The sequence below is a fragment of the Electrona antarctica genome (assembly GCF_951216825.1).
Source record: "Electrona antarctica genome assembly, chromosome: 6".
NCBI classification, from domain to species: domain Eukaryota; kingdom Metazoa; phylum Chordata; class Actinopteri; order Myctophiformes; family Myctophidae; genus Electrona; species Electrona antarctica.
Window position 1 is genome coordinate 6054069 of NC_136811.1, and position 25000 is coordinate 6079068.

Genomic DNA, 25000 nt, shown 5'->3' on the forward strand with positions numbered 1-25000 from the left:
AGTAACAACAAAACTAGGGTATAACCTCTGTGTGAACTGACCCCGGGGAGAGTATAGTGCTCCTTGCTGGACCCATGATAACAGACTTAGCAAGTTTATCCTATTTAGGATCTAATCGTATCTTCAACTGCTGTTAGAATGTTCTGCACCGATTGGCCCTCTCGGTCGACCTCTTATAGAGCGCTTCCTTGATGACAGGCAGCCCCTCAGGCCCTGTGTGTGTGTGTGTGTGTGTGTGTGTGTGTGTGTGTGTGTGTGTGTGTGTGTGTGTGTGTGTGTGTGTGTGTGTGTGTGTGTGTGTGTGTGTGTGTGTGTGTGTGCGTGCGCGTGTGCTTTCCTCTGCCTTCCTGATTGGTCATCATGCATAATACCATACTGTTAATTGTGTTGACTAGGACTAGCCTAAGACTAAACAATTTCAGATGACTAAAATAGGACTAAAACAAAACTGTGTGTTATTCATAAGACTAAATCAGAACTTGCTGTCAAAATGATCATAGTGTATAGATGTATTCCTTAAGATCCAATCCGATGCACTTTATTTATAGAGCACACTTAAAACAACAGTGTTGAACCAAAGTGATGTACACTCAGTAAGTTAGTAACCAAAGTGATGTACACTCAGTAAGTTAGTAACCAAAGTGATGTACACTCAGTAAGTTAGTAACCAAAGTGATGTACACTCAGTAAGTTAGTAACCAAAGTGATGTACACTCAGTAAGTTAGTAACCAAAGTGATGTACACTCAGTAAGTTAGTAACCAAAGTGATGTACACTCAGTAAGTTAGTAACCAAAGTGATGTACACTCAGTAAGTTAGTAACCAAAGTGATGTACACTCAGTAAGTTAGTAACCAAAGTGATGTACACTCAGTAAGTTAGTAACCAAAGTGATGTACACTCAGTAAGTTAGTAACCAAAGTGATGTACACTCAGTAAGTTAGTAACCAAAGTGATGTACACTCAGTAAGTTAGTAACCAAAGTGATGTACACTCAGTAAGTTAGTAACCAAAGTGATGTACACTCAGTAAGTTAGTAACCAAAGTGATGTACACTCAGTAAGTTAGTAACCAAAGTGATGTACACTCAGTAAGTTAGTAACCAAAGTGATGTACACTCAGTAAGTTAGTAACCAAAGTGATGTACACTCAGTAAGTTAGTAACCAAAGTGATGTACACTCAGTAAGTTAGTAACCAAAGTGATGTACACTCAGTAAGTTAGTAACCAAAGTGATGTACACTCAGTAAGTTAGTAACCAAAGTGATGTACACTCAGTAAGTTAGTAACCAAAGTGATGTACACTCAGTAAGTTAGTAACCAAAGTGATGTACACTCAGTAAGTTAGTAACCAAAGTGATGTACACTCAGTAAGTTAGTAACCAAAGTGATGTACACTCAGTAAGTTAGTAACCAAAGTGATGTACACTCAGTAAGTTAGTAACCAAAGTGATGTACACTCTGTAAGTTAGTAACCAAAGTGATGTACACTCTGTAAGTTAGTAACCAAAGTGATGTACACTCAGTAAGTTAGTAACCAAAGTGATGTACACTCAGTAAGTTAGTAACCAAAGTGATGTACACTCAGTAAGTTAGTAACCAAAGTGATGTACACTCAGTAAGTTAGTAACCAAAGTGATGTACACTCAGTAAGTTAGTAACCAAAGTGATGTACACTCTGTAAGTTAGTAACCAAAGTGATGTACACTCTGTAAGTTAGTAACCAAAGTGATGTACACTCAGTAAGTTAGTAACCAAAGTGATGTACACTCAGTAAGTTAGTAACCAAAGTGATGTACACTCAGTAAGTTAGTAACCAAAGTGATGTACACTCAGTAAGTTAGTAACCAAAGTGATGTACACTCAGTAAGTTAGTAACCAAAGTGATGTACACTCAGTAAGTTAGTAACCAAAGACATTTATATACTAAAACAGCAATACATAGAAGGAAGCATGAGGTCAGTCCATTAGATCAGGGGTTCTCAACCCGTGGGTCGCGACCCCTCGGGGGGTTGCCAAATTATTTTAGGGGGTCCCCAAATTATTTTCAAAAAAAGAAAAGAAAAAAAGATGGTGGCGCGCTATGAGCTTGTAGATCTGCTATTTTTCAATAGCTAAATTATAACAATGCTTAAAACACCAAAAGGGGTTCCCGCCCAAAATGGTTTAAGGTTATTGTAGCAGTCAATTTATATTGGGGGTCGGGAGGGGGCGGGGCGGGGGTCCCGAGACGTTGCCAAAGCATTTTCGGGGGTCCCCGGCCAAAAACGTTGAGAACCCCTGCATTAGATAATTGACACTGAAATAAATGCGTAATAATAAAGAAATAAAGGAAACAGCAATACACAATACACAGGGCAACATAAAGACTTATATTGCCCAGTCAGTGGAAACAGCAACTCTTACTTCGAAATTTCGAACACCCCATGAGTACAAGTGAGTTTTAAACACAGGCAAAGGTATTTGGGAAGCTCTAACAAGAGGTTGAAGATCGTTCCACAGTGTGGGCGCTACAACGGAAAATGATCTATCTCTCTCCCCGGGTCTAAAGCTTCACATGCAGACTACTGTATGTTAGCCTGGTTTCCAGCCTGATTCACTTTAAATTGTTGTCACGTCGCTAAGTGCCAAAACAAATACAAACACAAATCGAAGCAAATCAGGCTGGAAACCAGGCTATAACTGTATGTAGTACTTTGGCCAAGTGACCAAGGGCTCCATTTTCGTCACCGCTAAATCCCTTATCCATAAACTATTTTGCAAAACATTTTTGAATAGTTCAAATGGCCAGTCTACAAGCTCACAACGTGTCAATGTAGATTGGCTAGTTGAACTATTCAAAAATGTTTTTCAAAATAGTAAAAACAAAAGGCGAAGAGGTTTAGGGATAAGGGGTTTAGCGGTGACGAAAATGGAGCCCCGGGTCTCTACACTGTGTTATTGTGAAGTCATGTTACAGTAGGCTACATGTATGCTGTGAGCTCATACTATGGTATTTGGTTGTTTCAGTGTGTGATATGATGTGATCCTGCCTGTGTGATGGTGATGGTGATGATGATGATGATGATGATGATGGTTCACAGACTGCTCAGATATATTTAAACACAGCTTAGTATGGATCCTATATACGTCCAGTGGGACGCCAGAATTCAGACAATGCATTTTTGTTTTCTTTTTCATTTTTATCCCACGATTTTTGCAACCCATTTTTCACCCAGTGCCAATTGCCTAAGCTGTAATCCTGGGCGCTATATACTCTCCCTCTGCCAACGTGGGGAGAGCCCCGAACTGAGCTCACACTTCCTTCAATACATGAGGAGTGAGACCAGCTCCTTTCCCCTCCATCATCAGGCGCCCCGGCTGGCCAGGGGGAGGCAGTATAGAGACCAGGATCACTGCATGTTTTCTGTGAGGGTACCTCCACCCTAGCCGCAATTTGCATCTCTAGATTTTTTTTCAATGGGATGAATCTGAAGTTGCAATACCCTCCATTGAATCCCCACTCATCCAATTTGGTTTGTGATCTGCTTGTCTTAAACAACGTTAAACTCACCAACATTGCAGCTGTAGTCCAAGCTTGAATTATCCTCTTTCAATCTGCCGAGCTTGTTTTTCATAGAAATCCCCCATAGACATGTTATGAGCTACTTTCTGTCAAGAAATTCTGTGCAGGTGATTCTTTTTCTAAGTGCTGGAGTTTGGAAGCACTCGTCATAAGTCACTGAACGGCCCTGCATACCACCTGTTTTTTGCACATAATGCAGGAGGCAGCAGCGCGACCCGTTAACAAAAACGAGTGCTTCCAAACTGCAACACTTAGAAAAAGAATCACCTGCAGAGGATGTCTTGACAGAAAGTAGCTCATAACATGTCTACGGTGGATTTTTATGAAAAACAAGCTCGGCAGATTGAAAGAGGATAATTCAAGCTTGGACTACAGCTGCAATGTTGGTGAGTTTAACGTCGTTTAAGACAAGCAGATCGCAAACCAAATTGGATGAGTGGGGAGTCGATGGAGGGTATTGCAACTCTAGATTCATCCCATTATAAAAAAATCTAGAGTTGCAAATTGCGGCTACCTCCACCCTAGCTGGGTACACGGGGAGAACGTGCATACTCCCCACAGAAAGGCCCTAACAGAACCCCAACCCCACCGACATCATACCAGACAGTGTGTGTCATCGTGCTGCAACTGTCACCGCGGTCGAGCAGCCCTCCTCCTATCTCACTGTTGTTTATAGCAGCGTAAAGACGCACTTGAACCTAACATAACTACAGACTACTCTCTTGTAAATCCTGTAATTGCGTGCTACAGTAGTGGAAGTTCTCTTACATAATGCTACGGCTATGGAGTTTCCATTTTAATATCATCTTTTTTTCGATCTCGACCGCGGTCGAGATCATGGATTTCACAATGCCACGCCAGACTTCCCTCCCAGTCCTTCTTCATTGCCATCCCATCCCCAGTTCCTGCCTACTGATGCATGAGTCCCTAGCTAGCGATGTAATGATGTAGCTATAGCGATGTAATCGGGGAACGACAGTTTTCTACCTCTGGTCTGCTTTGAGGCAGGACTCCAGAGAAGAAGATAAGATATAAGATAAGATTAAGATATAACCTAATTTAATATAAGCTTTTAACCCATACTGGGCGGGAACCCCTTTTGGTGTTTTAAGCATTAGGTTACACTTTAGCTATTGAAAAATAGCAGATCTACAAGCCCATAGCGCGGCACCGAGTGCCGCGCTACGAGCTTGTAGGTCTGCTATTTTTGAAAAATCTTGAAAATGTGTCTCAAATCTTTGAATGTAGTGAACATTTTTAACTCAAATATTTGCTTCTGAGAGGTTCCTGGAACAACATATTTTCAGATGGGGGTCGGCGGCCAAATACAGTTAATAATTTTTGGGGTCCTTGACATGAAATATTGAGGGATATAGAAAGGTTTTTCAGAAAAGTGTCATTTAGAAGAAATGTTTTAAATGCCTAAATGGGTTAATATACAGTAAGCTCTTTTAATATAAGCCTTTATGTTATAGTCATATAGTAAAGTAAGTAAAGGTATAAATACTGTAGTAAAAGTCCGGGATTTCAAAATGTACTTGAGTTAAAGTACGAAGGTATCGGCATCAAAATGTACTTAAAGTACCAAATGTATAGAGAGTACTCACTATGCAGAATGTGTTTTCAGCGAACTTGTAGATCGGCTATTTTCAAATGGCCGAAATGTAGCCTATATTAGGGCTGAAATGGTTAATGCATGTTTTGTTTTTTGATTGATTGATTGATTGAAATATTTATTAACAGTTTGCAGAATTACAGTACATTTCAAGCACAAACTCAATACAAAGGCTGTTAACTGTGAGTGGACGACCCAATTAAGCATTACACTTGTTTACAAGAGGGTCCACCATGTTCAATTCATCAAAACATTTAGAGACGTACAAATAGACACTTCTATAAAGACAAAGAACAGAACAGGAATTCATCATAATGGAGGTAAAAATGGAAAAGAAACATATACAGTGAGGGGAAAAGGGGGGGAATGTAATGTTAATCACAATTAAATCGTCAAAGTAACTATAGTAACTCAAGTTTTCACATACCGTAAATGTAGTCAGGGGTTGACACTAAGGTCTCAGAGGCACTTGCCTGTCGGGCAAGTACAGGTCATGTTCTATATACTTGCCCAAAGGTCATGCCCACTTGCCCCGAAAAGTAAATCGTCCATTATAAAAAATGATTATAAAATTCAATTTCCCATTTAACACTCTGGAGCTATGCGTTAAAAAAAACATGTCATACCTCAATTGTTATGCCAAATACAGTACATAGCTATGAAAATGACTATGGGTTCACAGTTGTTATTTTTGAGTGGTGCAAACCACTCCCTTACAGACTTATGTATGTGTGTGGGTAGCTGGCTGGCTGGCTGGGTATGTATGAGCACGAAAACAGCATGGTTGTTTAACTCTGTCATTTCTCAACCGTTTCGGACGTGGGGCGGCACGCCGGAACCGCGAAAGAATCGTGAAAATGTGCCTCAAATCATTGAATATATATTCTTTCAGAGTGAAAGTTTTTAACTCAAATCTTTGCTTCTGGGCGGGTCCCTGGAACAACATATTTTCAGATGGGGGGTCAGTGGCCAATTGCATATAATAGGGGTCCTTGACATGAAATATTGAGCACCACTGATACAGAAACATAGGTATTTCAGAAAACTGTTAGGATTTAGAAGCCATTTTTTAGAATGGGCCTCAGGTCTATTATAGCGACAGTGAAAACAGCACATTATACTAGCTAGTACACAGTGTTGTTGTAGTCTGTTGTAGTCTACATTATATTATGCCTCGATGATGAACAACAACAACAGCTGATGTTTTGAAAATCCACGCAGCTGAAAAAGACCCAACAGTGGCTTCTTGAAGTATACCACAGACCACAGTTTCACCACATTTCTTCTGTTTTTTTCTCCTCTAAATTTTTATAGCACGATTTTCTGTGTGCCAATTCATTGCCCTTAGCTGTAATCCTGGGCGCTATATAGACTCTCCTTCTGCCAACCTGGGGAGAGCACAAAAGTGCATATAAGGAGTGAGCAGGCCGCTTCTTATTATCACCTGAGGGGAGGGTTCCCCCCGGTAGGATGTATACGCAGCAGTGTTGGTTTTAGTCAGTCTTCTGAATAGTTTTCATTTAGTTTTAGTCGCATGGAATGCCTAGTGTTAACCCATTCCGTACGGGAACCCCTTTTTCAATAGCTAAACCCCTTTAGCTAATGAAAAATAGCAGATCTACAAGTTCATAGCTGAGTGCCGTGCTACGAGCTTGTAGATCTGCGATTTTTTAAATATCGTGAAAATGTGCCACAAATCTCAAATCTTTGCTTCTGGAAGGTCCCTGGAACAACATATTTTCAGATGGGGGTCGGTCGGCGGCCAAATACAGATAATTCCGGGCGTCCTTGCCATGCAAAAGGTTGAGAACGACATGACATAGAAACATGGGTTTTTTTCAGAAAACTGTAGAAGGCATTTGTAGAATCGTCCTCGGGTCTTTAAATGGGTTAAGGAGTGAGTGAAATGATGTTTATAGTTTGATCTTTTGTGTTTCGTTACGGCAGTTACAGGAAGAGTTGGAACAGGGAAGGAACACAGAGCAGAACACAGAGCAGGTCATAACAGGAAGGCCTCGTTCCTTTTGGGATAATACTTTGCTCTGTGTGTTTATACAGTACCGTGCAGTGGCGTGCACAGATAGACACTAGGGGGTGCTAGAGCACCCCCTGCCCTTTTGGCAATGTGCCCTTTTGAAAAAAAAGAAAAAAAAAACTTTTTTTTTTTTTGGTTTTTCAAAAATAGCAGACCTACAAGCTCGTAGCGCGCCACTCGGTGGCGCGCTATGAGCTTGTAGATCTGCTATTTTTCAATAGCTAAAGCATAACATAACATAACTTGAGCACCTGCCCCTCTAAATGTCTGTGCACGCCACTGCTACCGTGTGTCTGACGGCGGAGCTGAGGCCAGTGGGTCTATGGCTCAAACTATAAGGGGCAAACTAGGGGGGGGTTTTCTAGCCGCAATTTGCAACGCTAGATTTTTTTACAATGGGATGAATCTAGAGTTGCAATACCCTCCATTGACTCCCCACTCACTCCAATTTGGTTTGTGATTTGCTTGTCTTAAACAACGTTAAACTCACCAACATTGCAGCTGTAGTCCAAGCTTGAATTATCCTCTTTCAATCTGCCGAGCTTGTTTTTCATAAAAATACACCGTAGATGTTATGAGCTACTTTCTGTCAAGACATCCTCTGCAGGTGATTCTTTTTCTAAGTGTTGCAGTTTGGAAGCACTCGTTTTTGTTAACGGGTCGAGCTGCTGCCTCCTGCATTATGTGCAAATTCGAAACAGGTGGTACGCAGGGCCGTTCAGTGACATAGTGCTAACCCATTCCAAGCATTTGTTTTGCATGAAAAACACTACTAAATTCGGCCATAGCCACTTGCCCAAATGTGCCCTAATGTGCCAAAATGTGCTGACCTCATCACATTTGTGATGACGGCTATGGCCTTTTTTTAAAGCCCAAGGAGTGTTTTTTGTGAAAAACTAATGCTTGGAATGGTTTCAGAATCATGAAAACCCTCTAGTTTGACCCCTAGTTTGGCCATAGCCACTTGCCCAAAAATGCCCAAATGTGCTGACCTCATCACATTTGTGATGACGGCTATGGCCATTTCTAGCCCAAGGAGTGTTTTCTTTGTGTGTAAAACTAATGCTTGGAATGGATTCAGAATCATGAAAACACTCTAGTTTGATACGCCACATGCTACTTAAAGCATAATGAAATTTAGAACATTTTGCCTTATAATGGTTGTATGGTAACCCCAACTTTCAGCAGCTGTCAAAAAATCCCCTAGGGTGGTTGAATATAAACCAATGTGGGATATGTTAGCAGACACCTTTACACACACATTGGTGAAGAAATGTATTCCCAGATTTTATTAATATCCCCTGACTACTATGCCAATGCCAATGACTAACCTTCCCCGTGTTTCTTCAATAGTCCGATCCAGAAGAACACAGTTTGCCGGCCACTGCTACAGAGCTGACAATGAGGTTATATCTTCCCTTCTTCTCTGGAGTCCTGCCTCAAAGCAGACCAGAGGTAGAAAACTGTCGTTCCCTGATGTCATCGCTAGGGACACATGCATCAGTAAGCAGGAACTGCTTGGCAGGGATGGCAATGAAGGACCGGAAAGTCTGGCGTGGCATTGTGAAATACATGATCTCGAAAAATGATGATGATGCCAATGGTTTGTGCCATAGATGTAACCTGACTCCGCCAGATGGGGCAGCAGAGAGTACACTGGGTTCCCCCCTCCTGCTCCCATCTGGGAACTCTCAGGCAGACTTGATGCCCGGCCACAAAACGGCCTGGCCAATCAGCAGCAGCTAGAGGCGGGATAGCTGCAGTGTCTCTCCTACAGTGTAGGAGAGACAGACAGTAGGACAGCTGAGAGACAGACAGTGTAGGAGACTGCTACTAAAACATCTGTATTGTGTGTGTGTGTGTGTGTGTGTGTGTGTGTGTGTGTGTGTGTGTGTGTGTGTGTGTGTGAGTGAGTGAGTGAGTGAGTGAGTGAGTGAGTGAGTGAGTGAGAGAGAGAGAGAGACAGTGAGACAGTGTGTGTTTGTGTTGGGGCGACTAAAGTGAACTAAATTCATGGCAATTTGTGTACAAGCATATGCATGTGTGCAATGTGCATGTGTTTACACATACATGTGTAGGCCTACTGTAGGAGCGTGTGTGTGCGTGCGTGCAGCGTGCGTGTTGGTGGTTTGCAGATGCAGGGCGTTCCCTGCTCCAAATTATAACTTAAAAAACCTCTGAAACCATCTCTTCCTCCTCTCTCCTTGTGGTCTCTCTCTCTCTCTCTCTCTCTCTCTCTCTCCCCCCCCCCTCCCTCCCTTCGCTGTTTAAATTATGTCATAAAGGTCAAAGGAGTTCCTTATTAATAGCTTATTGCAGCAGATTTATTCGTCAACTTTATTCACTTTATCACTAGTTTAGTCTCTGAGGAGTCTGAGCTCTTCTGCAGCTTGTGTGTGTGTGTGTCTGTCACTGAGTTGACCCCGCCTCTAAAAGGCGTGGCGAACGCTTTGTCGCCCCGCCCCCTCCCCCAACCAGAGATCCTTGCATGCAAAAAAAAAAAGAAAAAAAAAAGCAGCCAGCCTGCCTGTTCGTTCATAGATTGACTCAAACACACTCCGTAAGGAAATTAACAAAATAAACCCCACTAAAACTTCATGGATCTACATTGATTTACGGAACTATTTCACTTTACTCTTCCTACCCGCTGGTGGAGGAGTTGAGAGAGAGAGAGGATTATAAAAGAAGGGAGACTATTAGAAGGAGATTATTTTGGGAGACTTTTTTTGTGTGTGTGTGTGTGTGGAGAGGACGCGGGTCCGTTTTTTTTCTCCCCGATCCCTCCCGGTTCGGCTGTGATCGTCCCGGCCCGGTTGAGGTGAAGATGATGTCCCGGGTCACGGAAACGGTGTTCAAGACCCGCCAGGAGAGAATAAAAGAGATCAACCTCAGAGTGAGCATTTTATTTCTTTAGTCTTTCATCTTTCATTAAATGGGTCGCTTCTATTGTTGTTCCACGCTTTTATTCAGTAGTAGTCCTGCGGCAAAACTATTTGACCGGTTGGTTGGTTGTTTGATTAGTGGCGTGTTGTTGTGGTGCACGCGCAACAACACGCATTTAACTGTTGCTGATTTGGTGATAAATCTGTACTTTCTTTTGCTCAGATGAAGTAGCATCTCCTCCTAGCTAATTAAAACTACCAAACGATGCCGCTTAAAAGCGTGCGTGTGTTGTAGTCTACTCTGCTCCTGTCATGGCACTGATGATAAGAAAGATAGACTACCGGGTTAGTTATGTTTTATTGTAGTGTGTGTATTGATAATTTAGTTTTAATGAGGGATATTACAACATGGGGCTGCCGCTGTGTGTGTGTGTGTGTGTGTGACTGTGTGTGTGTGTGTGTGTGAGAGAGTCGACTGTGTGTGTGTGTGTGTGTGGACAGCGTGGCAGTGGATTGGACGGTCATTGTGAGGCTCTGCAGCCAAGAAAGCTGAACACGTTGTCTGGAAGAGAGAGAGAGAGAGGAAATGCCCTGGGGGAGGGGGCAGCCAACCAACCGTTCTGTCTCTCTCTCTCTGTGTGTGTGTGTGTGTGTGTGTGTGAGTGAGAGAGACTGTGAGAGCCTTTAATAAGCAGTGTGCTGTGGATGTTACTGGCTTTATATGTTAGTCAGCGGAAGGCTTTTTAGAGCCATAACAAAGTTCTTCATTCAGTATTGATTAATTGATTTGATTAAATACTTTATTAACAGTTTGCAGGAAAAAAAAGCACAGGAAAGTACAGTTCAATGCAAGGTCTGCTATTAAGAGGATTTATAACAAGAGAAAGCACTATATATATATATATGGCTTGTTTCCGTTGGGGTCCTTCATGTTCAATTCATACCGTAGGACAGTGGTTCCCAAAGTGGGGTCCGGGAGGGGACCCCCAGGGGTCCTTGAGGGAGTTCCGGCTCCATCGGGGTCCCCAGCTAAATGATAGCTTGGAACCCAATGGACACTTGTGGGTCTTGTAACTCTGAGAGTGTACAAATGTACACTCTTTGTTTGTACACACATTTTACAATATAACTCGGGGTCTCTGAGATAGAAATGCCATTAAATGGGGGTTCCGTAGACTAATGCATGTCAAACTGGGGGGTCCTTGACATTAAACGGGTTGAGAATCACTGCTAGAGCCGTGAGAATCTTCTCTCATGGGGGTCCATGGCATCTTTTGAAATGGGGGTCCGCGGGCTGATTAGTGTCAATTTGGTGGTCCTTGCCGTGAAAAGGTTTGGCAACCCCTGGTGTATACAGTGAGTAATATGTGAGCTGATGAATATGAATGAATATGTTCTGTACGGTCTGGTCTGTCAACAATGAATACTGTTGTTTATGAATGAGATTAATATCAGAGTACAGACATTGGTTGGCCTCTCGTCGATGTATTTCATCGATGAAATACAGTATCTACGAGGGTCGAGGGTCTAGAGTAGACACTGCTGTATCTGTGTGTGTGCGTGCGTGCGTGCGTGCGTGCGTGCGTGCGTGCGTGCGTGCGTGCGTGGAGTTTAATCAGTTTTCTGCCTCAAGGCAAATAGCAGCAGAAGTCACAAGGTTCCCTGGTGAACACCACTCTCTCTCTCTCTCTGTTTAGTCTTCCGTGCACTGATCTGACCAAGTGAAATGTCAAGCCCAGGGTTTAGTCTAACCGTGTGTGTGTGTGTGTGTGTGTGTGTGCGTGTGTGCGTGTGTGCGTGTGTACGTGTGTACGTGTGTGTGATTGTGTGAAGTGTGTATTGGCGTGTGGTTTTGTATGGTGTCGTCGTGCACTGGTTCCCAAACTCTCGGGTCAGGACTCGGGACCCATTTTCTTTTCCTACATTTAAAAAGAAAATGACATCTAAGAATTCCCATGAATACAAAAATGCAATAATTATGAAGTAGTGAAAATGGCCGATCGATCTACGAGCCCGCAACGCGGCTTATAGATCTGGTTTTGGTCTCGGGCAAAACGTCTATTCCCTCTTTTGTTTTGGGCCTCGGCCTTTGAAACTTTGTGAACCACTGGTTGCATACAATCTCCCGTGGGTTCATGTGTAGGTGAGTGCACACAGTTACATTATTGTGTGTGTGTTTACACAGTGATAGCTTATCACAGGTTGTTGTGTGTGTGTTCGGTAAGTTGAAGTGAAGTAATATCTCAAAACATTTACACTCTCACAATGCTGTGTAGTAACAAGGTAACCATGGCAACGGTTATCTCTCACGCACGACACACGCACGCGCGCACACACCCAAGTGTGATTGCCCAATTTGACAATGAACCAATTGAATTCCACTGTCATGACACACAGACACACAGAGCCCGGAACAAGCATGTGCATGACATTACAATACACACACACACACACACACACACACACACACACACAGAAACACAGCTGGCATGCTGTGTCACATGACTGCTCATCCACCAGCGCGCGCGCGCACACACACACACACTCACACTCACACTCACACTCACACTCACACTCACACTCACACTCACAGACACACACACACACTCTCACACACACACTCACACTCACAGACACATGCGCACACACACACACACTCTCAGCCCAATGGTAGTTGTAGTATATTGGCTCACAGTTCACACCAGTTCACAGGCTGAATTGAACGCACATTTACAGAGTTTAAACTTAATTTAAACGTGACGGGGGGTGAATATAATTAACTTAACAGTTGATCAGTGCTGTTGCATTTATGGAGATGTGAATGTGAATCCACACACGTTATGTTGATCTCCAAGTCTGTCATCATTTCAGACTTTAAATGTTGATGAGGATTGTTGATATTACCCCGTTCTTGACGGGAACCCCCTGTTGGTGTTTGTTTTCAAAAATAGCAGATCTACAAGCTCATAGCGCGGCACCGAGTGCCGCGCTACGAGCTTGTAGATCTGCTATTTTTGAAAAATCGTGACGATGTGACGCAGATCTTTGAATATATATTCTTTCAGAGTGAACGTTTTTAACTCAAATCTTTGCTTCTGCGGTGAGGTCCCTGGAATGACATATTTTCAGATGGTGGTCGGCGGCCAATTACATATATTTTTCGGGGGCCTTGACATGAAAATGTTTGAGAACCAACTGACATAGAAACATGGGGTTATTCAGAAAACTGTCAGGATTTAGAAGACATTTGTAGAATCGTTCTCAGGTCTCAATGGGTTAAGGTATGGGGCGACAGTGGCTCAGGAGGTAGAGCAGGTCGTCCAATGATCCATGGGTCGGCGGTTCGAATCCCGGCTCCTCCTGTCTACATGTCGAAGTGTCCTTGGGCAAGACACTGAACCCCAAATTGCTCCCGATGTGCTGGTTGGTACCTTGCATGGCTTCCGCTGCAATCGTATGAATGTGTGTGTGAATGGGTGAATGTAATGCACAATCTATGTAAAGCGCCTTGGATAAAGGCGCTATATAAATGCAGCATTTACCATTTAAGGTATCAACGTTGGAAGAGAAATATAATGTGCATTACAGTAATACACACACGATAAACACCCTTAAGCCTTCATACCAGGCAGTTATTTCCAAATGTGGGCTAAAAGGCGAACACACACACACACACACACGCACACGGTCTGTGACATATGGCCTCGGGGGAGGGTTGCAGAGAGATGGACTGTCTGACCGGCTGAGTTGAAATATTATCATGATGTTGACCTTGCCGTCATTCATCGGCCAGTCTTATCTGTAGACGCTTCCTAGTATTGTGAGCTAGTTGGAAAGACTGTAGTTGGTGTCGCGCGCGTGTGTGCGTGTATTAATCGGCTTCATTGTCACAGAAAGTAAAGAAGTGGGTGAAATTAATTTTGTGCATTGTGCATCGAATTGTAATTTTCCATAGGGGGGGGGGGGGGGGGGGTGGGTGGGTGTGTGTGTGTGTGTGTGTGTGTGTGTGTGTGTGTGTGTGTGTGTGTGTGTGTGTGTGTGTGTGTGTGTGTGTGTGTGTGTGTGTGTGTGTGTGTGTGTGTGTGTGTGTGTGTGTGTGTGTGTGTGTGTGTGTGTGTGTGTGTTTAATCAACTCTTTGTATTATCATTATGTGCTCCAGTGACCAGAGCTTCAGAACAAAAGCCATACACGCTCGCGTACACACACACACACACACACACACACACACACACACACACACACACACACACACACACACACACACCCCTGCAGCCATGGAGTAAGCGGCAGAAGGCTGTTTGATGTCTGAGAACAGACGGGCAGAGACGTCACTCTGTTGACCAGCGTTATGAGTAATTGACAGCACACAGGTGTGTGCGTGCGTGCGTGCGTGCGTGCGTGCGTGCATGCGTGCGTGCGTGCGCTTCGCCGTGCGTGCTGGGGTGTGTGTCTTTTCCATCACATGCACAATTTACAATCTAATTTAGGCATTACCAGATGCTTGTATTGAGAGAAAATGTGATGTGCAAAATGTAAATGACATGAACCCAACAAAGTCAACAAACAGCGTGGGTCAACAGACCTGTAAGTAGAGTGTGAAGAGACAACATCAAACCTTGCACCTGTATACACACAACATGAGGTCAATTACAACTGCATGGTCTGAGCAGTTTGTAGTCAACCAAATGTGTATGTCTAATTGTCTATCTAAACAACAACAACAGGGGCGGCAGTGGCTCGGGGGTAGAGTGCCTGGATGGTAACCGCAAGGTTGCCAGTTCAAACCCGGGCTCCCCCAGAGTTACTGTCGAAGTGTCCTTGAGCAAGACACTGAACCCCTAATTGCTCCCGATGTGCTACTTGGTGCCTTGCATGGTTTCCGTTGCCATCGGTGTATGAATGTGTGTGTGAATGGGTGAATGTAATGCACAATCTCCTAGCGCCTTGGATAAAGGCGCTATATAAATGCACCATTTACCATTTTAAACAACATGCATCATTTGAGCAGCCCAACATATTGCTGCGTAGCATAACTTACTAGCATCTAATCAGAGAGCAGGGATAGTTTACGAGTCCAATCGTGAAAGATGCGTGTTCTCAATTCTTGTCTTGTGGAGTAATATTGAGATTCACATTTGAGCAAGAATCTGCACTAACAGCACTGTCTCAACCCATTCTGGGCGGGAACCCCTTTTGGTGTTTTAAACATTATGTTATAATTTAGCTATTGAAAAATAGCAGATCTACAAGCTCATAGCGCGCCACCGAGTGGCGCGCTATGAGCTTGTAGGTCTGCTATTTTTTGAAAAATCGTGAAAAGGATTTAGAAGATTTTCTTTTTTAATTTTGAGGTCGTGCCTAAATGTCCTAAACAAGGTGAGAGTAGTGCATGGGCAGTGGAGGTGGAAGTCTGAAGAGTCCAGTTCTCTGAGACTTGCGGTGGAAAAAAACCGCAAGGCTCCTTGTGGGAGCCAAGGAGAAAGAAAGAACGGGAGGCTTTGGTGGAGCCAGGGGTGACGTGGGGTGGGGTGGGGATTCGGGAAGGGAGGGGAGGGGAGGGACAGACAGACATCCTGTGTTAGCTGATCCTAGCGAGGGAGGAGGAGGAGGAGGAGGAGGAGGAGTAGACCTTCATGTCCTCCTGAAGGTATGAGGGTGTGGTGTGGTGTGGTGTGGTGTGGTGCCCTTGGTTGTTCTTGTAGGTCACGCAGCCAGTGTTTTGAGTTGGATACGCGGGCCGGGCCGGGGCAGCGACGCGGAGCCAGTTGGAGGGAGTTTAGTGAACATAGTGGAATGGCTTGAAAAGCCAGGCATGCATGCAAGCGGCATATTATTGGAGCTGATGTAGGGGGGTTTGGAGCTGATGTAGGGGGGGTTTGCAGGCAGCATATTATTGGAGCTGATGTAGGGGGGGTTTGCAGGCAGCAGCCTTTTGCATAAAAGCCTACAAGGTCGTCAAGTCTAGTCGGCAAGTGCTACGGGAACTTAAATGTAGCCGCCCCCCCCCCACACACACACACACACACACACACACACACTCGCACACACACACTATCCCACCCTCCGACCAGCAGCAGTCCTGACTGAGTCCAGCTGTCTAAACATTGATTGGCCACATAACAAAACATACAGCAGCTAACCACAACTCATTTTCTATGCGTTCACCTGTGTGTGTGTGTGTGTGTGTGTGTGTGTGTGTGTGTGACTGTGTGACTGTGAGACTGTGTGTGTGTGTGTGTGCGTGTGTGAGACTGTGTGTGTGTGTGTGTGACTACTCCGTGCATCATCATTAGGTGTGTTTGTATAGTGCTGCGACTCTGCTGACGTCACTTCCTGTGATTCAGGTCCTGCTTTATTGTGGAACACTGCCCCTCCCCCTGCACACACACACACACACACACACACACACACACACACACACACACACACACACACACACACACACACACACACACACACACACAGACAATTAGGTCTTGATCGTGAAGCTTAGAAGCTTAGAAACCAGAATTGTTACAATCTGAAAGGATACCAACTCCATCCCTTTCCTATTACCTTGTTAAGTTGTTTCACAACAAGATAATGGGAAAGGGAAGCTTTCTTTTTCATGGAACGTGGCTGGTTTGAATTTCTCCATTTGGCTGAGATGATTTGAGTGTGTTATTAAAAATAAAAAAAGATGTGTTAGAGATGTGTTAAAAAAAAAGATGTGTTAGAGATGTGTTAACTGTTCTTCAAGCCAGTCTTGCACAGAACAGAATCACACACACACACACACACACACACGCACACGCATGCACGCGCACACACACACACACGCACACGCATGCGCGCGCACACACACACACATTATATATTGCGGGCCCGGGGATGATGACTGGGGCAAAGATTTAGGCCTTTACCAGCCGTGAGAATCACCTTTACACAAAAAAAACAGGAAACTGTCTCCAGTTTCATTTCAGTCCGAATTAGATTTACACAGAGCAGGAAAGGTCATTTAAAAGTTGGTAGTAAAAAAAAATTAGCATGATTTAAGATAAGATAAGAGCTTTATTGATCCCACCGGGGACACACAGTACAGATTACAGGACAAGGGGGGGGAAAAAGTACAGCAAATATTTTCTGTAGAACATAGAAAAACATGTCTCTACGTTCATTCATTGTGAGTTCCCCATTTTCCAAAAGGACACGCCGTACGTACCATAGACTTTGGACAAAGTAGACGACCGTGCAAAACAGCTGTGTTGTGGAGCCTGATATTCAGGGACGTGCACACATAGACATCAAAGGGGGCTTCAGCCCCTGCCCTTTTACCCGTCTGTGTAAAACAACTGCCCTCTCCAGACCACGAATGCAGCATTTACTGCACGGTGAAAGAAATGCTAATGCCACTCCTTTACTTTCCATGCCATATACCGGAAGGCAGCATTCAGGAGAATTGCTTTTTCCCCCCCGAAGTCTCCTGAACTTGAACGCAGCATTTTTGCGCTGAACAAATTTGTTTCTAAATCCATGTCATATACACCTACATCTCCACTAGATAAAGAGTGCTGGGTTGCACCCCGAAAATAGCTGATCTACAAGCTCACAACGCGTCGCGCTGCGACGCGTTGTGAGCTTGTAGATCTGCTATTTTCGCTGTTTCTGTCCAAAGGGACGGGATTTCAGCCCCTTGCCTCTCTTAACACTCTCTGCTCGTCCCTGCTGATGTTAGTCATAGATATACTGGAGCTGGTTTGTCAAAATGACACAATAGCAAAGCCGTACCCTTTTAACAACAACCACTGTCTTCCTCTGCCATATGTTTGTCTGTGTGGCAGTGGTGGGATTCTATTAATTAGGAGCCCCCCCCTGGGACCGTCTGCCAGAGAATACACTAACGAGTTATCAACTAGACTCCTCACACTGTGAGTGAGTGTGTGCGTGTGCGTGTGTGTGTGTGTGTGTGTGTGTGTGTGTGTGTGTGTGTGTGTGTGTGTGTGTGTGCGCGTGCGCGTGCATGCGGGTGGGCGGGCGGGCGGGCGTTCGCCTCGGCCACCGCCTATTGAGGTCAAAGTATAGCAAGCGTTATGATGTAGCCATCTGGCTATAGATTCTGTATCAGCTAACATGCAAATGCGCGCGCACGCACACACACACACACTACACCCACACACTACACCCCCCACACACAAACACCTTACACCCACACACTACACCCCCACACACAAACACCTTACACCCACACACTACACCCCCACACACAAACACCTTCCTTATAGAGTCTATAAGGAAGGTGTTTGTGTGTGTGTATAGACGCATACTGTATGTGGGATGGATTCGGTGGAATTCCTCCTTCATCATGCCACGATAAATAGACTGTAGATTAATGTTCCAATTCTAGATCAGCTGTATCATTTTTAATCATAAAACATTGGAAACTAGAAAAAGTGCCCTTCTGGGCACAGGTCTCCACCAGGAGGATAGGACTGTGTGAGATGTTTGGCAAAATGTTTAGGAGTAATATAAACATGTTTGCCTTGTATGGCAATTGGATGATTTGAGGCATTTTGTTCCAATCAACCTGTTTTGCAAAAATCAACCTGTTGGTGGCGCTATAACAGGCCAATGTGAAAAGGGTGGGATATATTCCTCAGCCTAGTAAGAAAATGTGTGAAAGATTTCACGTAAATTGCATGCTGTGTTCATGATTTGAGGCTTTTGTTCAAAACGGGGCAATCTTGCAAACTGTGAAAGGCAATTATAGCCAATTAGGGTGGAATATGAAATATCGGACAGATCCGACTTGAGCACATGACCATAGAGATACTGTGTAACGATTTGTGAGATTTTTGGACAGAATCTGGAGGAATAATATCCAAAAATGTGTTTTACAAAAGTCGGCCTCCTGGTGGCGCTATAAAAGGCAGATGCGGAAAATGCAGGTCAAAGGTTTGTCCTTGGCCTCTAGGGAGTGTGCATGCAACGTTTCACGCAGATCGGTGCAGTTTTAGGTAACAAATGTGAAAAGCTGCCTCATGGTGGCGCTATAACAGGCCGTTCTGGAAAATGCGGGGCAGAGGTTCATCGTAGGCATCTAGGGAGTGTGTGTGCAAAGTTTGGCATCGACCGGGTTAACGGTGCCGGAGATTAGCTGGTAACGGACGGACGGAAGGACACACGGACGGACACACACACGGACGGACACACACACACACGGACGGAGTGCAAAACATACTCTCTCACCATGCCTTCGGCCTGGTGGAGACAAAAATATGGTGTGCCCGTCGGCGGCGCTGGATTTCAATGTGCAGGAGACTTCTACATGATGCTAAATTGAAAGGCCAACACCACTTTGTGTGTGTGTGTGTGGGGGGGGGGGGGGGGGGGGGGGGGAGGAGGCGGCACACAATTATGACCAGCCCCCACAGTATGGACGCCCGCACATGTGCACGAGCGTGCATGCATGAACCCCCCCCCCCACACTATCATCTTCTGGCTGGGGGGAAACACTGTAGAGGTTTGGGTTGTGTAGTTAGTTAGTTACCTTGCCATGCCATGGTGGACAAGAAAGAACCAGCTCTCCACTCGAGTACATTTTTTATTCTGCACTTTTGAGTGGTGCAACCACTCCCTTACGGAGCTATGTGTGTGGCTGGCTGGGTATCTGGCTGGCTGCCTGGGTGGGTGGGTCTGAACACGAAAACAGCACGGTCGTGTTTCACCACCTGTGCGCAACCTAACGCACACACAAACACACACGCACATATTAACTCTATATATGATGATTTCGGGTGTCCCAGTACAGTACAGTGACAGTACAGTACAGTAGAGGGTACAGTAGAGGGACCCCCACACGGTAACTCGGTCATTTCTCAACCGTTTTGGACGCGGGACGGCTCGCCGGAACCGGCCCGGCACCCTGAGTGCGTTCCTGTGGGACCCCCCCCCCACACACACACACACACACACACGGAGTTGCACCATTCACTTCACACGGGTGTGATTTGTTTTACTTGTACTAGTGTATTTCCACATTGCAGTATTGATAATGTTTATTGAGTAAAACAGTTGAGTACATTTACCAAGCTCTGTCACTGGTGAGAAGTGAGTAAGTGACTACAATTTGTTTAGAAGTCCATGTCGAACACCACATCTCCACTAGCTAAAGAGTGCTGGGTTGCACCCCCGAAAATAGCTGATCTACGAGCTGATCTACGAGCTTGTAGATCTGCTATTTTCGCTATTCACTGGTTGAGAAGTGACTAAGTGACATTTCGAAGGTCGGGACCACGTCATACACAATGGCAGACCTGCATCACGTGCTCACACACCAATGGGACCGGGCCGGGCCCTTTAATACGATACCATCTCCTGTTTCACCTCCTTTGTCTCTCTGTCCGTCCTGCTCCCGTTCTGACTCTCTCACTCTCTCTTCTCGCCATCTCTCTTTCTCTCTCTCTCTCTCCATCTCTTCATCTCTCTTTTGTCCGTCAGCCTGTGCGACTCCCACCCTCTTTCTCTCTCTCTCTCCACCCCCCTCTGTTTTATTGGCCTGTCTGTCACTTTCTTTGCCTCTGTCGGTGTCAACCTTTCTGTATACATATCTCTCTCCATCACCGACACCCCCCCCCCCCACCCCCCCCCCCCCCACACACACACACACACACGCACACACAATACTCTGTCTCTCTACTGAATTCAATTAAATTCAAAGGAGGTTCATTGGCATGACAAAACCCATGTTTACATTGCCGAAGCAAGTGTCAAAATATAATACAAATTAAAGTATGATACTGTTGGAGGGGGTTCAGCATTGTGTAGACAGCTATGTCACATTGTGTTCTTATACACATGTCATACAGAGTATAAAGCTTTAAAAAACAAAATAGCAGCAGTCACTTGGGGACAAATATGGCAGCATTTGTTCTCAAAAAGCCTCATTTAAGATGTGTTTAAAGGCAGCAGCTCTGGTTACACTAGATCTAGCGGCAAACGCAAAGCAAAGTTCTTTGTTTACCCAGGGTAAGTGGACTAAGCTCGAGATGCTTGTTTACAGCCACGCCCTGCTCATAGAACATTTCATGGTTGGGGTTCAATGCCTTGCTCAAGGGCACTTCAGCGGTGGTAATTTTAACGTGCCGGTCCGGGGATTCGAACTGGCGACCTTCCGGTATCAAGACCGCTCCGCAAACCGTTCGGCCACCGCTGCCCACTTGGAGATGGTAGTCCTTAGGGTGGTTGTATTCCATTGGCCAACCTTCTTTTATCGCCAACAGTTCACACATCTCGCTGCTGTGTTTTGCACATTGTTCTGTATTTCTCCCAATAGCTGTGGGAGTTTGTTTGTCGTCGGTCATAGTTTTGAACTCACTTTGGATGTGTGTGTAATCTGTGGGAAGTACTGTGTGTCTCTGATGTCTGGGTATAGGGCAGGTGGTTAGGAACATTGTTGTTTTTGGCAGCAAATGTTTGTTTTAGTCATGGTCTCTTCAATAGTTTTCATTTAGTTTCACATTTTAGTCACCTGGAATGTTTTAGTGTTAGTCTAGTTTTAGTCGACTAAATGTCGATGACTCGATGAAAATAGCCGATCTACAAGCTCACAACGCGTCGCGCTGCGACGCGTTGTGAGCTTGTAGATCGGCTATTTTCAGCATGCAGCCAAGTGTAAAATGACTTATACTGGATCTCTTGTCCACTAGTCCCTTCCCAACATTTTAGTCTAGTTTTTTATTTGTTGACGAAATTGTCTATATTTAGTCTTAGTTTTAGTCATCATAGCTTAGTTTTCGTTTAGTTTTCATCAGTGGAAAAAGGTAGTCGACGGACATTTTTCGTCATAGTTTTAGTCTACGGAAACAACACTGGTTAGGAAGTGTGTGTCTCTGATGTCTGGGTGTAGTGGGCAGGTTGTTAGGAAGTGTGTGTCTGATGTCTGGGTGTAGTGGGCAGGTCGTTGGGAAGTGTGTGTCTGATGTCTGGGTACAGTGGGCAGGTGGTTAGGAAGTGTGTGTCTCTGATGTCTGGGTATAGTGGGCAGGTGGTTAGGAAGTGTGTGTGTCTGATGTCTGGGTGTAGTGGGCAGGTGGTTAGGAAGTGTGTGTGTCTGATGTCTGGGTGTAGTGGGCAGGTGGTTAGGAAGTGTGTGTCTGATGTCGGTATAGTGGGAAGGTGGTTACTAGGAAGTGTGTGTCTCTGATGTCTGGGTACAGTGGGCAGGTGGTTGGGAAGTGTGTGTCTCTGATGTCGGGGTGTAGTGGGTAGGTGGTTAGGAAGTGTGTGTCTCTGATGTCTGGGTACAGTGGGCAGGTGGTTAGGAAGTGTGTGTCTCTGATGTCTGGGTGTAGTGGCCAGGTGGTTAGGAAGTGTGTGTCTCTGATGTCTGGGTACAGTGGGCAGGTGGTTAGAAAGTGTGTGTCTCTGATGTCTGGGTGTAGTGGGCAGGTGGTTAGGAAGTGTGTGTCTGATGTCTGGGTGTTGTGGGCAGGTGGTTAGGAAGTGTGTGTCTGATGTCTGGGTATAGTGGGCAGGTGGTTAGGAAGTGTGTGTCTCTGATGTCTGGGTGTAGTGGTCAGGTGGTTAGGAAGTGTGTGTCTCTGATGTCTGGGTACAGTGGGCAGGTGGTTAGAAAGTGTGTGTCTCTGATGTCTGGGTGTAGTGGTCAGGTGGTTAGGAAGTGTGTGTCTCTGATGTCTGGGTACAGTGGGCAGGTGGTTAGGAAGTGTGTGTCTCTGATGTCTGGGTGTAGTGGGCAGGTGGTTAGGAAGTGTGTGTCTCTGATGTCTGGGTGTAGTGGGCAGGTGGTTGGGAAGTGTGTGTCTCTGATGTCTGGGTGTAGTGGGCAGGTGGTTAGGAAGTGTGTGTCTCTGATGTATGGGTATAGTGGGCAGGTGGTTGAGAAGTGTGTGTCTCTGATTTCTGGGTGTAGTGGGCAGGTGGTTAGGAAGTGTGTGTCTCTGATGTATGGGTATAGTGGCAGGTGGTTAGGAAGTGTGTGTCTCTGATGTCTGGGTATAGTGGGCAGGTGGTTAGGAAGTGTGTGTCTCTGATGTCTGGGTGTAGTGGGCAGGTGGTTGGGAAGTGTATGTCTCTGATGTCTGGGTGTAGTGGGCAGGTGGTTGGGAAGTGTGTGTCTCTGATGTCTGGGTGTAGTGGGCAGGTGGTTAGGAAGTGTGTGTCTCTGATGTATGGGTATAGTGGGCAGGTGGTTAGGAAGTGTGTGTCTCTGATGTCTGGGTGTAGTGGGCAGGTGGTTAGGAAGTGTGTCTCTCTGATGTCTGGGTGTAGTGGGCAGGTGGTTGGGAAGTGTGTGTCTCTGATGTCTGGGTGTAGTGGGCAGGTGGTTAGGAAGTGTGTGTCTCTGATGTATGGGTATAGTGGGCAGGTGGTTAGGAAGTGTGTGTCTCTGATGTCTGGGTGTAGTGGGCAGGTGGTTAGGAAGTGTGTGTCTCTAATGTATTGGTATAGTGGCAGGTGGTTAGGAAGTGTGTGTCTCTGATGTCTGGGTACAGTGGGCAGGTGGTTAGGAAGTGTGTGTCTCTGATGTCTGGGTGTAGTGGGCAGGTGGTTAGGACGTGTGTGTCTCTGATGTCTGGGTGTAGTGGGCAGGTGGTTAGGAAGTGTGTGTCTCTGATGTCTGGGTATAGTGGGCAGGTGGTTAGGAAGTGTGTGTCTCTGATGTCTGGGTGTAGTGGGCAGGTGGTTAGGAAGTGTGTGTCTCTGATGTCTGGGTACAGTGGGCAGGTGGTTAGGAAGTGTGTGTCTCTGATGTCTGGGTGTAGTGGGCAGGTGGTTAGGAAGTGTGTGTCTCTGATGTCTGGGTACAGTGGGCAGGTGGTTAGGAAGTGTGTGTCTCTGATGTCTGGGTGTAGTGGGCAGGTGGTTAGGAAGTGTGTGTCTCTGATGTCTGGGTACAGTGGGCAGGTGGTTAGGAAGTGTAGCTCTGTTTCCACCACAGTTCAATTCAGAGGGGCTTTATTATTTACGTGGAACGAAACAAAACACTCAAAACAAATATACGGGATTAGAGAATGATTTAAACGGAGCTGTGGAAAACTCGTAGGAAAACTAGGAAAAGTGCCCCTCTGGGCACAGGTCTCCACCAGGGCAGGTCAGGTAGTGGCCTCCTGGTGGCGCTATAATAGGCCATTTCTTCTTTGGATGATTTGAGGCATTTTGTTCCAAAAATGTGTTTGGCAAAAATCCACCTGTTGGTGGCGCTATAACAGGCCATGGTGAAAAGGGTGGGATATATTCCTCAGCCTAGTAGGAAAGTGCGGGAAAGATCTCACGTAAATTGCACGCTGTGTTCATGATTTGACGCTTTTTGTTCCAAACGGGCCAATCCTGCAAACTTTGAAAGCCAATGTTAGCCAATCAGGATGGAATAGTATAGTATAGTCCTGATAAATATCAGGACTATAGAAATACTATAGAGTCAGGACTATAGAAATACTGTCATATGCAGGATTTTTGGACAGAATCTGGAGGAGTAATATTAAGAAAATGTGTTTTACAAAAGTCGGCCTCCTGGTGGCGCTATAACAGGCCTTTCTGGAAAGTATGGCATCGACTGGGTTAACGGTGCCGGAGATTAGCTGGTAACAGGCAGGCGGACGGACACACACACAGACGGACACACGGTGCAAAACATACTCTCTCCCCATGCCTTCGGCCTGGTGGAGACAACTATCTTACGAGAATTGTGCATAATCTTGTGTATAAGTGTATGGTTATGCCTCCACATAGGGAAGGTTAGCTGGGGGATAAGGTTATCAAACGGATGACGGCAACTCTCTCTCTCTCTGTGTCTCTCTCTCAATTCAGTTCAAAGGAGCTTTATTGGCATGGGAAAGCATTATGTTTACATCTCTCTCTCTCTCTCTCTCTCTCTCTCTCTCTCTCTCTCTCTCTCTCTCTCTG

At 45.3% G+C, this 25000-nt stretch overlaps 1 protein-coding gene across 1 annotated transcript in view; it reads left to right on the forward strand.

Moving 5' to 3' along the window:
• The first annotated feature begins 9748 nt into the window (after positions 1 to 9748).
• The window catches only part of LOC306924332 (rho guanine nucleotide exchange factor 2-like), a 75491-nt gene continuing 60239 nt past the window's right edge, over positions 9749 to 25000 (forward strand). Inside the window, exon 1 of the mRNA XM_079502824.1 lies at positions 9749 to 10106. Within this exon, the coding sequence (XP_079358950.1) occupies positions 10038 to 10106 (69 nt within the window). The 5' untranslated portion in view covers positions 9749 to 10037. The remainder of the gene's footprint in view (positions 10107 to 25000) is intronic.